Source organism: Saccopteryx bilineata, chromosome 3 (assembly GCF_036850765.1).
Source record: "Saccopteryx bilineata isolate mSacBil1 chromosome 3, mSacBil1_pri_phased_curated, whole genome shotgun sequence".
Classification (NCBI taxonomy): domain Eukaryota; kingdom Metazoa; phylum Chordata; class Mammalia; order Chiroptera; family Emballonuridae; genus Saccopteryx; species Saccopteryx bilineata.
Window position 1 is genome coordinate 126,147,152 of NC_089492.1, and position 14,601 is coordinate 126,161,752.

Sequence of the window (14,601 nt, forward strand, 5' to 3'; positions counted from 1 at the left end):
GGGTTGGCCAGGAATGTAAAAGATCTTGATCAGCCTCTCCCTGGGGCTTTTCTTATTTACTGGACCATTTTGTGCAATGATTATCAGATTTAAACCCAAGATCTTTACAGATATAATGTGTGATGCTGCCCTGGTTAAAGTTAGGCGAGATGCCCAGCATTCACTTCTTGGCTCTCTGGTGGCCAATGCTCTGTTGAGCATAGTTTTGAGAACCTTTGGTCTCAGACTGCAAACCAATTGTCCAATGTTGGGGGGGAGGTGAAAGACATTTTTATTAGTTTTTAGAATAGTTTGGTACCAAAATAAAATTAAATGTAAATTATTTTTTAAATTATTTGGATGGGTGAAGTTTTTATTCATATCTCCATGTAACTGTATAGCAGTATTAATTTAGTTGTATTGAGATCCTCCATAGTACTGTCTTCTAAATAAAGAAATAAGGCCCTGGCCGGTTGGCTCAGCGGTAGAGCATCGGCCTGGTGTGCAGGGGACCCGGGTTCGATTCCCGGCCAGGGCACATAGGAGAAGCGCCCATTTGCTTAGTAAAAATCACTCTGAAAGCTTAAAAGTTATTGAATGGGTAATTAATTCACTTATTTCAAAAATTGAAAATTGCAAAAATATGTACAGTGAAAGGTCTTCCTCTCAGGCTTCCCCCATCTATCCATTTTTATCCCTTTTGGGAATAGAGAACCTCAGACATAACCACTTAGTTTTTTAATGCAGTCTTCCGTACATGAACAAATTTAAATATATATCCCTCTGTTCTTTTACACAAGTTGGCGTTATTTAATAGAAATTTAACAAAAGGAATATTTTGAGTTATATGCAAAATCAGTAAAACATTCAGTATGTAACAGTTGCCTTTCTTTTAACAGGAAAAAATTAAAGAGTACATCCAAATATATTTATCAAACATTATTTTTGAATGGTGAAAATAGTGACATTAAGATTTGTGCTCTAGGAGAAGAGTGGAGCTTACACAAAATATATTTATGTCAAGTAAGTATTTTATTTTTCAATTTGAATAACCAACATAGTCATTTAAAAAACACTCAGACTCTTTAAAGTCATGTTCTTTATATTTGTATTTAATAGTAATCTTTTGCATGAATAGTGGTTAAGTTCTATCACCTGATTAAAAAGTCTCATTTTTATTAGAAACATGGCAAACATTATTAGTGAAAAGTTAGTTTGTTCTAGAAACATTTTGAATTTTCATTGTTATACAAGCCTAGGAGTCAATACCTTTTTCTCATTACTTCAGTAAGGTGCTTATTTTGGAGCCTTCTGTTGACAAAAGGGAAAAGTTGGGGGGAAAATGTTTAACATTAAAATTAAGATTGCTGAATTTGTTTAGTATGTGTGTGATTATTTAGTTGGGTGATTTCAGCTGGAATGTTGCTTTATAATTAACACTGAATGTGAATGAAAGTTCTTGATACTACTCCCTTCTCTCCTGGAAAACGCAGTTCAAGACAACATCAAAAAATTATATAGACCAAGTCAGTCAAATGATATACCTATTTGATTTCTGTGCTGCAAATGTTAGTATCTGCTACCCCATTTAAAAATTTTTAAACTTTCAAAATAAAATATTGCTCTAATTTTAGGGCTCAAATTATTTATTTATTTACTTATTCTCATAAAATCTGTCTTTTCTTCAAATCATTGTTCTAGGCACTGGGAATAAAGCAGCGAACAATTCAGTTCTTGTTCTGTGGAGCCTATATTTTCCCCTCTCTCTCTTTTTTTTTTTTTTTTTTTGTTTTAATTAATTTTCTAAACTGAAGCTGGAAACGGGGAGAGACAGTCAGACAGACTCCCGCATGCGCCAGACCGGGATCCACCCGGCACACCCACCAGGGGGCGAAGCTTTGCCCACCAGGGGGCGATGCTCTGCCCCTCCGGGGCACCACCGTGCCGCGACCAGAGCCACTCTAGTGCCTGAGGCAGAGGCCAAGGAGCCATCCCCAGCGCCTGGGCCATCTTCGCTCCAATGGAGCCTTGGCTGCGGGAGGGGAAGAGAGAGACAGAGAGGAAGGAGGGGGGGGTGTGGAGAAGCAAATGGGCGCCTCTCCTATGCGCCCTGGCTGGGAATTGAACCCAGGTCCCCCGCATGCCAGGCCGACACTCCACCACTGAGCCAACCGGCCAGGGCCTCTTTTTGACATTTGACAATAATTACTGATAAGACCATATAGTTTAAGGCAGGGGTCCCCAAACTTTTTACACAGGGGGCCAGTTCACTGTCTCTCAGACCGTTGGAGGGCCAGACTATAAAAAAAAACTATGAACAAATCCCTATGCACACTGCACATATCTTATTTTAAAGTAAAAAAACAAAACAGGAACAAATACAATACTTAAAATAAAGAACAAGTAAATTTAAATCAACAAACTGACCAGTATTTCAATGGAAACTGCTCCTCTCACTGACTACCAATGAAAGAGGTGTCCCTTCTGGAAGTGCGGCGGGGGCGGATAAAGAGCCTCAGGGGGCCGCATGCGGCCCGTGGGCCGTAGTTTGGGGACCCCTGGATTAAGGGGTTTTTTTAATTAGAAACATTTGAATGAAAATTTTCTCTAACATTTTAATCATAGTTAAAAAAAATTATTTTTGAACAATTTTACTTTGCTTTTAAAGTATATAGCTGAGAATATATCAGAATATTGGTCTCAACTTGAAGATACAGTCCATATCTTTTTTTTATTACTTTATTAAATTATTGATTGATTTTAAAAAGAAAAAGGAAAAGAGAAAGACAGACAAAAACACTGATTTGTTGTTCTACTTATTTATGCATTCATTGGTTGATTCTTGTATGTACCCTGATCAGAGATCAAACCTGCAACATTGACGTATCAGGATGAAGCTCTATCCAACTGAGCTACCCCACCAGGGACAAATCTTCCTTTTTATTTTTTATTTTGTTTTGTTTGTTTGTTTTAGCAAGAGAGAAAGGGAGAAAGAAGCATCAAATTGTAGTTGCAGCACTTCAGTTATTCATTGATTGTTTCTTGTTTGTTCGTTAAGGCGGCGGGTGGGGAGGAAGTTCCAGCTGAGCCAGTGACCCCTTGCACAAGCTAGTGACCTTGGGCTTCAAGCCATTGACTTTTGGGCTCAAGCCAATAACTATGGAATCAAGTGACCCACACTCAAGATGGTGAGCCTGCACTCAAGACTGATGAGCCTGTGCTCAAGCCAGTGACCTCAGGGTTTTGAACCTGGGACCTCAGTGTCCCAGGTTGACACTCTATCCACTGTATCGCCACTGGTCAGGCACCATATCTTTCCTTTTTTATTTATTTATTTATTTTATTTTATTTTTCTGAAGTGAGAAGCAGGGAGGCAGTCAGATAGACTCCCACATGTGCCCAACCGGGATCCACCCAGCATGCCCACCAGGGGGGCTATGCTCTGCCCATCTGGGGCATTGCTTCGTTGCAACTGTAGCCATTCCAACACCTGAGGCGAAGTCCATGGGGCCGTCCTCAGTGCCCGGGCCAACTTTGCTCCAATGAAACCTTGGCTGCGGGAGGGGAAAAGAGAGACAGAGTGAGTAGAGGGGGTAAGGTGGAGAAGCAAATGGGCGCTTCTCCTGTGTGCCCTGACCAGGAATTGAACCCGGGACTTCCACATACCACGCTGATGCTCTAGTGCTGAACTAGCTAGCTAGGGCTCTTTTTAATCTCTCAAAGCAGTTTGTCAATGTAAGGATGAAAATGTCTGTCCCTCAATTTGTGAATTTAAAGATAAGAATGCCTCTTTTCCTCTCAAGGAAAACTGGAATGATTATAGTGCAAACCACATGGTAAACTATAAGCCCCCTAAGGACGTAAACAGTGTGCTTCATTTATGGCTATATTCATAGTGCCTTGTATATAGGAAGTACTCAGGAAATAAAGTTAAATTAGTTAATATTTGATCCATTCCAAAGTAATTCTGATTATGAGAGGTGCTATCTAGTAACTAAGACTTCCTCCATTATGGAAGTTTGATAAGAATTCAGGTTCATTTTGGAATTTTCTGATTCGATAAAACTAAACTTGGGATTTTTCCTGATTTCTTGGGAATCATCCTATTAGTGTTGACTTAAGACTCTGGTCTGGAACTTTACAATCATGGAGGTACAGTAAGGATTTAACAGTTCAAGGGATTTTAGTCTGTTCTCTTCCTACATTTTTTATTTACACACCTTATGTGTTGCCAAATGTTTAAGTGGAACATTTAATTATATAACAATTTCTAAGTTTGAATTTAGAATGTTATTGACACAAGGAAAACATAAATGTAGTATACTCAGAAATTGTTTTTAAATAAGTAAGAAGCTAATGTGGTTCAAATGTATTACCATATAGTAATTTAGTTTAGATAGTGATACGAGAATTTGGTTTAGTTTTCATTAAATTAGAACTAAACAGAAAAACTTTAGAATACCTAGTTCTCAATTTCTTTTCTCTTATAAACATATATGGCAGTTCTTTTTCTCTTGAAATAATGTATGGATTAGTTTCAATAGAATAGTTGGCTTAAAGTTAGAAATGGGGAAATAATTTAGAAGACACAGAAAGTACTAGATAATCATTGTGTTTTGTTTCTTTTCAGTCTGGCTACTTTTCTAGTATGTTCAGTGGTTCTTGGAAAGAATCCAGCATGAATATTATTGAACTGGAGATTCCTGACCAGAATATCGATGTAGAAGGTAACTACCACCATAATTATTACTATTATGCAAAATAATGAAAATATAACCTTTTTATTCTTTTGGTAGAAAATAAATATTTTCTTCTAATTTTGAAGCTAGAAAGAAACTCCATTTAATACCCCAAGGCGACATTATATTGATTTACTTCGTACTTTATCAGTTTTACTATCCCTAACCATTTTAGTCATGTGTGCCATGTTAATCTGTTTGTTTATGTTGTAAATATAATCTGCCTGGGATATGGAAGATGTAGGGTGAAGGAAGAAAAAGTATGACATTTATTTTAATTACATAGAGAAGCTGGTAAATAATATTAATTATTCCCTATATATGAAGACCTTTTCTGGGAAAAATAAGGGTATGAATTATATAATCAATGTTGATTTGGAGCTATAAGAGTTCTTAGATGAGGAAGCTGAGACATAGAGGATGTAAGGGACTTATTTTAGGTCACAGAGCAGTTTTATGAGCCTAGATCAGACTATAGTTCTCCTCATTGCGATTCCAGTGCACCTTGTGTTCTACTTTTTGACAGCCCAAGTTGAGGTACCCAGTATTCACCATAGATAAAGAAAATAGTATTTATAAAGCCAACCATGTGGAACATATATGCGAGTACAGCAGAGAAAAGAATGGGCAGGCTTGGATAGCTGTTGTGGCTGGGTGAGAGTACGGCATGGATAAGACCAGGAGCTATTTCACACTGGCCCATGGTGAAGTCCTGGAAGCTTAAGGGTTAGGGTTATCAAAATCATGTGTCTGTACTTGTACTTAATGAGTGGTCTACTCAGTGGTATCTTTATAAAACTTTTTCCAAGAGCCCTGGCCGGTTGGCTCAGCAGTAGAGCGTCGGCCTAGCGTGCGGAGGACCTGGGTTCGATTCCCGGCCAGGGCACATAGGAGAAGCGCCCATTTGCTTCTCCACCCCTCCGCCGTGCTTTCCTCACTGTCTCTCTCTTCCCCTCCCGCAGCCAAGGCTTCATTGGAGCAAAGATGGCCCAGGCGCTGGGCATGGCTCTGTGGCCTCTGCCTCAGGCGCTAGAGTGGCTCTGGTCGCAATATGGCGACGCCCAGGATGGACAGAGCATCGCCCCCTGGGGGGCAGAGCACCGCCCCTGGTGGGCGTGCCGGGTGGATCCCGGTGGGGCGCATGCGGGAGTCTGTCTGACTGTCTCTCCCTGTTTCCAGCTTCAGAAAAATGAAAAAAAATAAAAATAAAAATAAAAATAAAACTTTTTCCAAGAGTGTCTGAATTCTGAACACTAATTAATATCAAAATTAAATATAGAAGAACCCATTTTGATTTGGTAAGATAAATGGAAATTTATAACATTATTAAATAGCACCATTAATCAGTAACCATTATTAGCATTTTAATTAGTGATACTTCTCTAGATTTAACATGTTTTAGTGTGTGAAGATAGTTGTTATTTTTGTAATACATTTATAGATATAATTGTTGTTTCATTCTACATGTATACTTTTGCTTTTAGCACTGCAAGTTGCATTTGGGTCACTGTATCGAGATGATGTCTTAATAAAGCCCAGTCGAGTTGTTGCCATTTTAGCAGCAGCTTGTATGCTACAGTTGGTAAGTATGCACGTTATTCAAAGACAGGATCACACTTGTTTCTTTGTTTCATAATATCAATTCCAAAAACAAAAATAAAGCTTAGCTTTTTACAATTTTAAAAATAAATGTAAATTGTATAAATATGCCATTTGTGATGTCATTTAAAATGCTTAACCAAAAGCAATTTGTTGCATTGGAAGGGATCATGTTTGTGTAAGATGAATGCAAGTTATTTCTGTAAGACATCTTAGAATGACTATAATGAGGGAAAATTTACTTGTCTAAATTCATTTAATGATTTCTATTAATGATTTATTTTGTTATGAAGTAGATGGCTTATAATGACTAATTCATTTAGTTCATGGGTTCAAAAAACAAATACTACATAAACTTTTTCTTAATTATGAAATAACTATGTGTAAATGTATATAATCTATTGGTAGAAGGACAGATTTGTTCATTCAACAGAAGAGTATTGAGCCAAAATAGGCATAAAGATCCAAAGGTAAATTAAGAATTGTCCCCACCTTTAAGAAGTTCACAATGTAATGAGTGTTGAGCGGGAGAGAGAGGGTTGATATGCAGACCCAAAGATAAAGTAAGAGTTGTCCAATATTATAGGTACGATAATAAGCATCCTGTAGGATATCGTGGATGGGCAAAGTGGTCAGTTCACCCTGGTGGTGTCAAAGAAGGAAGTTGTGTTTAAGGTTGTGTCTTGAAAACCAAAAAATGTGTTTCTTTTGCAAAGGAAGAGAGGGTAAGGAGAGCATTTCAGATAATAAACTAAGACCTAGTGATGTGAAACTATGGAGAATTAGAGAATCTGAGTGGAACATGGCTATAGCATAGAATATAAGAATGATTGGAGAGAGGGGGGCAGAGACCAAATCATGAAAGTCTTCTATACCTTTTTAAAAGTTTATACTTTATGTATAGATACTTTTGGAAGATTTTAATCAGGGGAAAGACAGAGTTATGTTTTAGAAAAAATGCTTAAAGAACATGGGAAGGATAAGATAGAAGGAAAGATGAATATAAAACCTATTGTAATTGAGTGAGGGTCTAAAGTAGGGTCATAACATTAAAAATGGAGAGGAAAAACTGATTACCAGAGAGATTAAACAGGGATAATCCACTAGACTTGGTGACAGAGGAGATGTTAAGAGGAAAGGAGTCTAGAATGACTTTCAGGTCAGTTTAAAATCCTAATGGAGTCAACGATTTATTCTGATCTTTAAAAATTTAAGTTTTCTTTTATGTGGCATTTGTATACTGTTTTATTTGAAGTCTTAGTGAGTATCTTGCTAAATATACTTGGTTGTGGTTGATTTTTAAAATGTCTTGATCCTTACAATTCTCACTTTCACTAAGTATATTTTCTAACTTTAGTCCTTTTTTGGTTTTGCTCTAAATCCACTTTCTGCATTATCTTTATGACTTAACTATTTAACCTAATAATATACTTGCATGAATATATTTCAGAAATTTGAGTGACAGTATTTTTTCCATATATTGAATAAAGTTTGTTTGAAATCTGTCTAAACATTTTAGATTAAAATTTTAATGCAAGTTTAAAACAAAAATATATTTGATTTAGGAACATCTCTTAGATACTGATAAATGTTTTAAACTTTAATGAACACTTTCTGATGATTCATAGTTTACTTGCCTAGCTCATCACATGGTATATGTAAAGAAATCTTAATTTTAAAAGAACTGGCAATACAGTCAGAATGTTGCTTAAATTGGCAAAGGTCCCATGGAAGGGAAGAATAGAAAAGAAAGAGAATAACAAGATTCATTTCTACCTCTCTGCTCCCCCCTCCCCCCCCCCGCTTCCATTTTCAATTTCAAGTATTTAGGTGAGTACTTGCTGGATTTTTTTGATATTTTTACTGGACTTCTGAAAAGCTCAGGCTTGCTGTACTTAATGAGTTTTCTTTCTTCCTTTTAAAAAAAAATATGTAAAAGCACATGTTCAGAGCTGATTTTCACCACATAAAATGGGCCTTTCCAGTGCTTATTTATATTTACAGGATGGTTTAATACAGCAATGTGGTGAGACAATGAAGGAAACAATTAATGTGAAAACTGTATGTGGCTATTACACATCAGCAGGGACCTATGGATTAGATTCTGTAAAGAAAAAGTGAGTTACCCTTTTTGTTTTTCCTTCCATCCCACTTTTAGGAATTTGGCTACTTTGTTTTCCTAAGAGAATGTGTAGCAATAAAAAAAGACAAAAAAGACGGGAATAGAATTTTGTTTAAAAGGTTCCTTTTTACATGTGGACAAATTACTACATTTCTCAAAAGAGTTGTCTTTGTAAGTGACTATGGGTGGGTTATACATGCTTATAAAAATTGTGGTCACTCTTTACAGTAGATTTTCTATAAAATCTTTCAAGTACTAGGCATACTAAACATCATGTCAGTGCAACTACTGACAGTGTTTTTAATTCTTGAGAATTACAGTACCCATTTTCAAACGATAAAGTAACGGAAGTATATAAATCCTTTCATAAGCCATTTAATACAATCTTGAAATGAGATTTTCTTAATTAGAAGTGTTCTTATTAATATAAAAGGAATCTTAACTGCTAACAAAAATAATACTAAATTTTCAAGTGTTAAATTAAAATTTTTGAGCATGTCCTGGCAAGACTAATATTGGTTTTTTTTAACTATACAATATAAGTCATACTTAATAAATCATGAATGCATGTTATATAATGTAATAATTCCATGTTTTAATTTCAGGTGTCTTGAATGGCTTCTAAATAATTTGATGACTCATCAGAATGTTGAACTTTTTAAAGAACTCAGGTAGTTGAATTTTAAATAACTTTGTAATCATTCTAAAATAATGTTTTTCACTTTCTAAAATATGCAAGATACTTTATATAAAACAAATATATATTTATGAAAAAGCACACAATTTAATGAAAACTATTGTGACTGCATCCATGAACTGATGAAATGCTATATAAATTTCTTTGCTGTAAATAATGTAATGTATATTATATTGACTTTTAACCAATTTTGATAGAAAAGTTTATTGCTTCTATAATATTATAGAAAAGTCTCAGAGGTTACCTCACTTTTGCTGGGCTCTTAGAGAACCTAAGTTTATTTTAAAAACCACCTTTAGGCCCTGGCCAGTTTGCTTAGTGGATAGAGCATCAGCCCGGTGTGCTGATGTCCCGGGTTCCGTCTCTGGTCAGAGCAAGAGGCGACCATCTGTTTCTCCCCCCTTTCTCCTCCGCCTCATAGCCAGTGGCTCAGTTGGTTTAAGCGTCGGCCCTAGGTGCTGAGGATAGCTTGGTTGATTTGAGTACTGGCCCCAGTTGGGGGTTGCCAGATGGATCTCAGTTGGGGTGCATGTAGGAGTCTGTCTATCTCCCCTCCTCTCACTTTAAAAAAAACAACACATGTTTACAGGCCCTGGCCAGTTGGCTCAGTGCATAGATTGGCCCTGGTGTATAGATGTCTTGGATTCAATTCCTGACAAGATAAGTAACCATCTGCTTCTCTCCCCCTTCTCTTCCTCTTTCCCTCCCACAGCCAGTGGCTCAGTTGGTTCGAGCAGTGGGACCCAGGTTCTGAGGATAGCTCCATTTGCAATGCATTAATCTCAGGAGCTAAAAATAGCTCTGTTGATTGGAGCACATTAGTGCCCAGACAGGGCTTGCCAGGTGGATCCCAGTTAGGGCCCATGTGGAAGTCTGTCTCTCTGTCCCCCTCCTTCACTTTAAAAACAATAACAATAACAAAACAAAAACCATCTTTACCATTGAAAACTTAAGTTTGAGGAACTTGTAAACTTTTTGATAAGCCTAATAAAATTAAATTCACAATTAGGTTGGCCTTTTGAATTAAGTCTGTTTACTATTCCTTTCTTCCTTCCTTTTGCAAATACTTCCATAATGTCCACTGTGTAAAGGTTCTGTATTAGGGATTGTGAACCATATAGAGATGATTATGTCGCGGTTTTTGCCCTCAAGGAGCTTATTTGTAGGAATGGGGGAATCTGAGAAATTCAGGGTGGGAATGGTCTTTTAAAGGCCAGTACAGTAGGCTTTATAGTCATTTTCAAGTTTGCATGTCCTTTACAGTGGTGCTTTTGAGACAAGGGTACAAATGTCCCTAAGTAGTTTGTGACATTCCAATGGAAATGTACAAACCAAATGACTTAAAGCAGAGATTTTCAACCAGTGTGCCACAAGAATTTTCAAAACATGCAATACCTGACTATTTTAGTCAGGAGCACTGACCTCTTTCCTTAGACTGTCAAATAAAAAAATGACACAACCAACAACAATAGCTGTGTAGTGTGAGTGAATCAAAACTATACCCATTTTTTTGTAAGATCATCAAAAAAATAACATTTTTTAGTGTGCCACAGAATTTTAGTAATTAGTTTATGTGCGCCTGAGATGAAGAGGGTAAAAAATCACTGACTTAATGTTGCATAACTTCCTGGGGATGTCAGTTTTACTGATCAGGGGTTGCGGGGGGTGGGGGGTGGGGGAGACATAGAAGATAGTTAAACACTTTTATGTTTAAATATTGTACATTATAGAATAGAGAGAATTCTAATTTCTTTGAATTTTCAAGATAAAATACAAGCATTAATAAAAATGTTATTTTTATGTCTAGACCACCTTCTGGATTCCTAGGTCCTTTTCTTTTCCCTGCCTTTAAGAGCTACTTTGGTAGAAAAGTTTGAGAAGCATTATTTTACCAAAGACAGGGGGGAGGGGGGATCATGGCATAAACAAAGCTCTGCATTATGTTTGGTTTGAAAATCATTAGAAACACTTTAATTTTTTCTTTTTATAATTTCTCATTAAGCTTTTCCAAAAGGAAGACAAATCTTAGTGATCTTTAAAAACTCATATGCTTCCTTTTTCTGACTTAAAGGAAAGAAAAAGGAAAATAACTGGTGATAGTATTTTCACTCTAAATTTAAACTAACACATGTTTCTTAATCTTCCTCTCTTTTATGGTAATAAAACCATGTTTTATGACAAGCTGTTCTCTTAAGCCTATAGATGAATGGTTACTTTGAAGATTAGCTATTTCATTGTATTTTAAGAAGTGTCTTTGTTTTTTTTTAATATTTCATAGGGTGGTTGGGGGAGGCTGACACTTTATCAGAGCATACTAAAAGTTATCTTTTAGGGACCTTGCTTTACTTGGATTAATTAGCAGGTCAGAACTCCTTTGGATTTCCTATCAGTGCAAAAAGAACACCTTTCATAGCACACTATCTGAATTTGCCCTGTGTTCTGATAGATGATTTTCTAAGATTCCTTGTCTTGGGCTAAAAGACTGATTTAATTTTTTGTTTGTTTGTTTGTTTGTTTCATTTTTCCGAAGCTGGAAATGGGGAGGCAGTCAGACAGACTCCTGCATCGCCCAACTGGGATCCACCCGGCATGCCCACCAGGGGGCGATGCTCTGCCCCTCTGAGGCGTTGCTCTGTTGCATCCAGAGCCACTCTAGCGCCTGGGGCAGAGGCCACGGAGCCATCCCCAGCGCCCGGGCCATCTTTGCTCCAATGGAGCCTCAGCTGTGAGAAGGGAAGAGAGAGGCAGAGAGGAAGGAGAGGGGGAGGGGTGGAGAAGCAGATGGGCGCTTCTCCTGTGTGCCCTGGCCGGGAATCAAACCCAGGACTCCAAGACTGATTTAATTTTTAATTCCACATTTTCTTTTGATAAGAAAGACTTAATTTTAGCCCCCCCTCCAGCCTCTTTTAGCCTATGCATGAAGATAAACTCGCCACCTCTATTTTATCTTTTCTAGTATAAATGTCATGAAACAGCTCATTGGTTCATCTAACTTATTTGTGATGCAAGTGGAGATGGATGTATACACAGCTCTTAAAAAGGTATTGACGCCTGACCTGTGGTGGCGCAGTGGATAAAGCCTCGACCTGGAACGCTGAAGTCGCTGGTTTGAAACCCTGGGCTTGCGTGGTCAAGGCACATATGGGAGTTGATGCTTCCTGCTCTTCCCCCTTTCTCTCTCTCTCTCTCACTTTCACTCTCCTCTCTAAAATGAATTTAAAAAAATTTTTTAAAAAAGGTATTGACATAGTATGATGTGTGTAGGCTATCACTTCAGCATTGATTGTAATAATGAAAAAACTGGAAACAGCTTTTTTCATTATTGTTCAGTGATAGGGAATGGCTATAAGAGTAAGAAAAGTAAAAGGAAATATGACAAAATGTTAAAAAGTCTTTATGTTTAGGGATTTGGTGTTATCGTGAGTGATTTTAATTTCATTCTTCATACTCTTCTATCCTAGGAATACATTTGTTTCTTCCCCAGATTTTTTTCAACAACAAATATGTTATTGTTATGTTATTTACATAATCAGAAATGTTAAATGATTTACAGTTAACTCTTGAACAACTCAGGGGTTGGGGTACTGAAACAAACCTCCCTACAACCTGCAGTCAAATATTTGACTCCTCAAAAACTTAGCTATTCATAACTATTAATAGCCTACTATTGACCAAAGCCTCACCAAGAACAAAACAATTTGCACATATTTTGTATGTTATATGTTATAAGAATACAGAATAGAGAAAAAAAATGCTATGAAGAAAATTATAAGGAAGAGAAAATATATATTAGCAAAAACTCCACATATAAGTATATCTGTGCAATTCAAACCACTGTTGTTCAAGGGTCAACTGCATGTGGTTTTCAGAAATGTTTTCAAAGTTGAGCTTTAGTTGAGTTAATGACTACAATGAAATTTTCATACGTACCTTTTCTAGAAAATGTTGAAATTCTTTCAGAGACCTTACTTGCGTTTCAGGCATATGTTTCATCTCACCCTTTTGAAAGATTTCAACATTCAACATTTTAAATGTAATTTTATTTTCACAATTTTCTGAAGAAACAAATTGGCTATTTTTGTAATTTTTTCACTTTTTAAATTATTATTATCATTATTATTATTCTTGTTCTGTAGAGACTAAGATTTAGAATTCTTAAAATTACTAAGTGGCAGACTTGAAGAAGAACCCAGGTTCCTACGAGTCCTTAATCCATTGCTTTTCCCACTGCATAATTTTGCCTTTAGCTTTTTGTCCCCAGCATGAGGTCTGCATTTAACATAGTTGTGAAATCTGGGGGGATGAAACACCTTCTATACTGCTCACAAAAATTAGGGGATATTTCAAAGTGACTATGAAGTGATTAAAAAAAGAAGCATTTGATTTTTTTGTTGTTTTTTAATTAAACAAGAACATCAGCCTGACCAGGTGGTGGCGCAGTGGATAGAATGTTGGCCTGGGATGCAGAGGACCCAGGTTCAAAACCCCGAGGTTGCCGGCTTGAGCGTGGGCTCATCTGGTTTGAGCAAGGGTCACCAGCTTGAGCCCAAGGTAGCTGCCTTGAGCAAGGGGTCACTCACTCTGCTGTAGCCCCCCCCCCCCCCAAGGAAAGCACATATGAGAAAGCATTGAATGAACAACTAAGGTGCCGCAATTCTTCAGTGAAAAATTGATGCTTCTCATTTCTTTCTGTCTGGGTCTCTTACAAAAAAAAACAACATCAGAAAAGCAAATGACGCCCTGGCCGGTTGGCTCAGCAGTAGAGCGTCCGCCTAGCGTGCGGAGGACCCGGGTTCGATTCCCGGCCAAGGCACACAGGAGAAGCGCCCATTTGCTTCTCCACCCCTCCGCCGCACTTTCCTCTCTGTCTCTCTCTTCCCCTCCCGCAGCCAAGGCTCCATTGGAGCAAAGATGGCCCGGGCGCTGGGGATGGCTCTGTGGCCTCTGCCTCAGGCGCTAGAGTGGCTCTGGTCGCAACATGGCGACGCCCAGGATGGGCAGAGCATTGCCCCCTGGTGGGCAGAGCATCGCCCCTGGTGGGCGTGCCGGGTGGATCCCGGTCGGGCGCATGCGGGAGTCTGTCTGACTGTCTCTCCCTGTTTCCAGCTTCAGAAAAATGGAAAAAAAAAAAAAGAAAGAAAGAAAAGCAAATGACAAGTCAAAGAAAGTAGTTCGATTATGCAAATGAGATGCAAAGCCGACTTTTATTTCATTGGTGAAAATTCACTATACAAAAGGCTGAAAGTACTGGAGTATCTGCACGGTCCCCGATCCCCTAATTTTTGTGAGCAGTATAGTTACCTCATTGTGGTTGTTTGTATGGTAGGATGAGATCCTTTTACTCTTTTTCTTCAAGTAAGTTTAATAACAGATTATCTAATAACTAAAGTAATGTTAGCTCATTTCTATCTCTGAGCCACTGGTAGTATTCATACTTTCCTGTTGTAATTGCTGTTATACCAGTA

At 37.7% G+C, this 14,601-nt stretch overlaps 1 protein-coding gene across 5 annotated transcripts in view; it reads left to right on the forward strand.

The window, feature by feature from the left end:
* Nucleotides 1-14,601, forward strand: part of GMCL1 (germ cell-less 1, spermatogenesis associated) — a 48,013-nt gene that overhangs the window by 4,859 nt on the left and 28,553 nt on the right. For all 5 annotated transcript variants that reach the window (XR_010730299.1, XR_010730301.1, XR_010730298.1 and 2 more), the window contains exons 2-7: nt 879-1,002; nt 4,610-4,706; nt 6,203-6,300; nt 8,322-8,434; nt 9,045-9,110; nt 12,093-12,177. Coding sequence is in view for 1 of the 5 variants with exons in the window: in XM_066267319.1 (XP_066123416.1) it covers nt 879-1,002; nt 4,610-4,706; nt 6,203-6,300; nt 8,322-8,434; nt 9,045-9,110; nt 12,093-12,177 (583 nt within the window). In the remaining 4 variants the exon portion in view is untranslated. The remainder of the gene's footprint in view (nt 1-878; nt 1,003-4,609; nt 4,707-6,202; nt 6,301-8,321; nt 8,435-9,044; nt 9,111-12,092; nt 12,178-14,601) is intronic.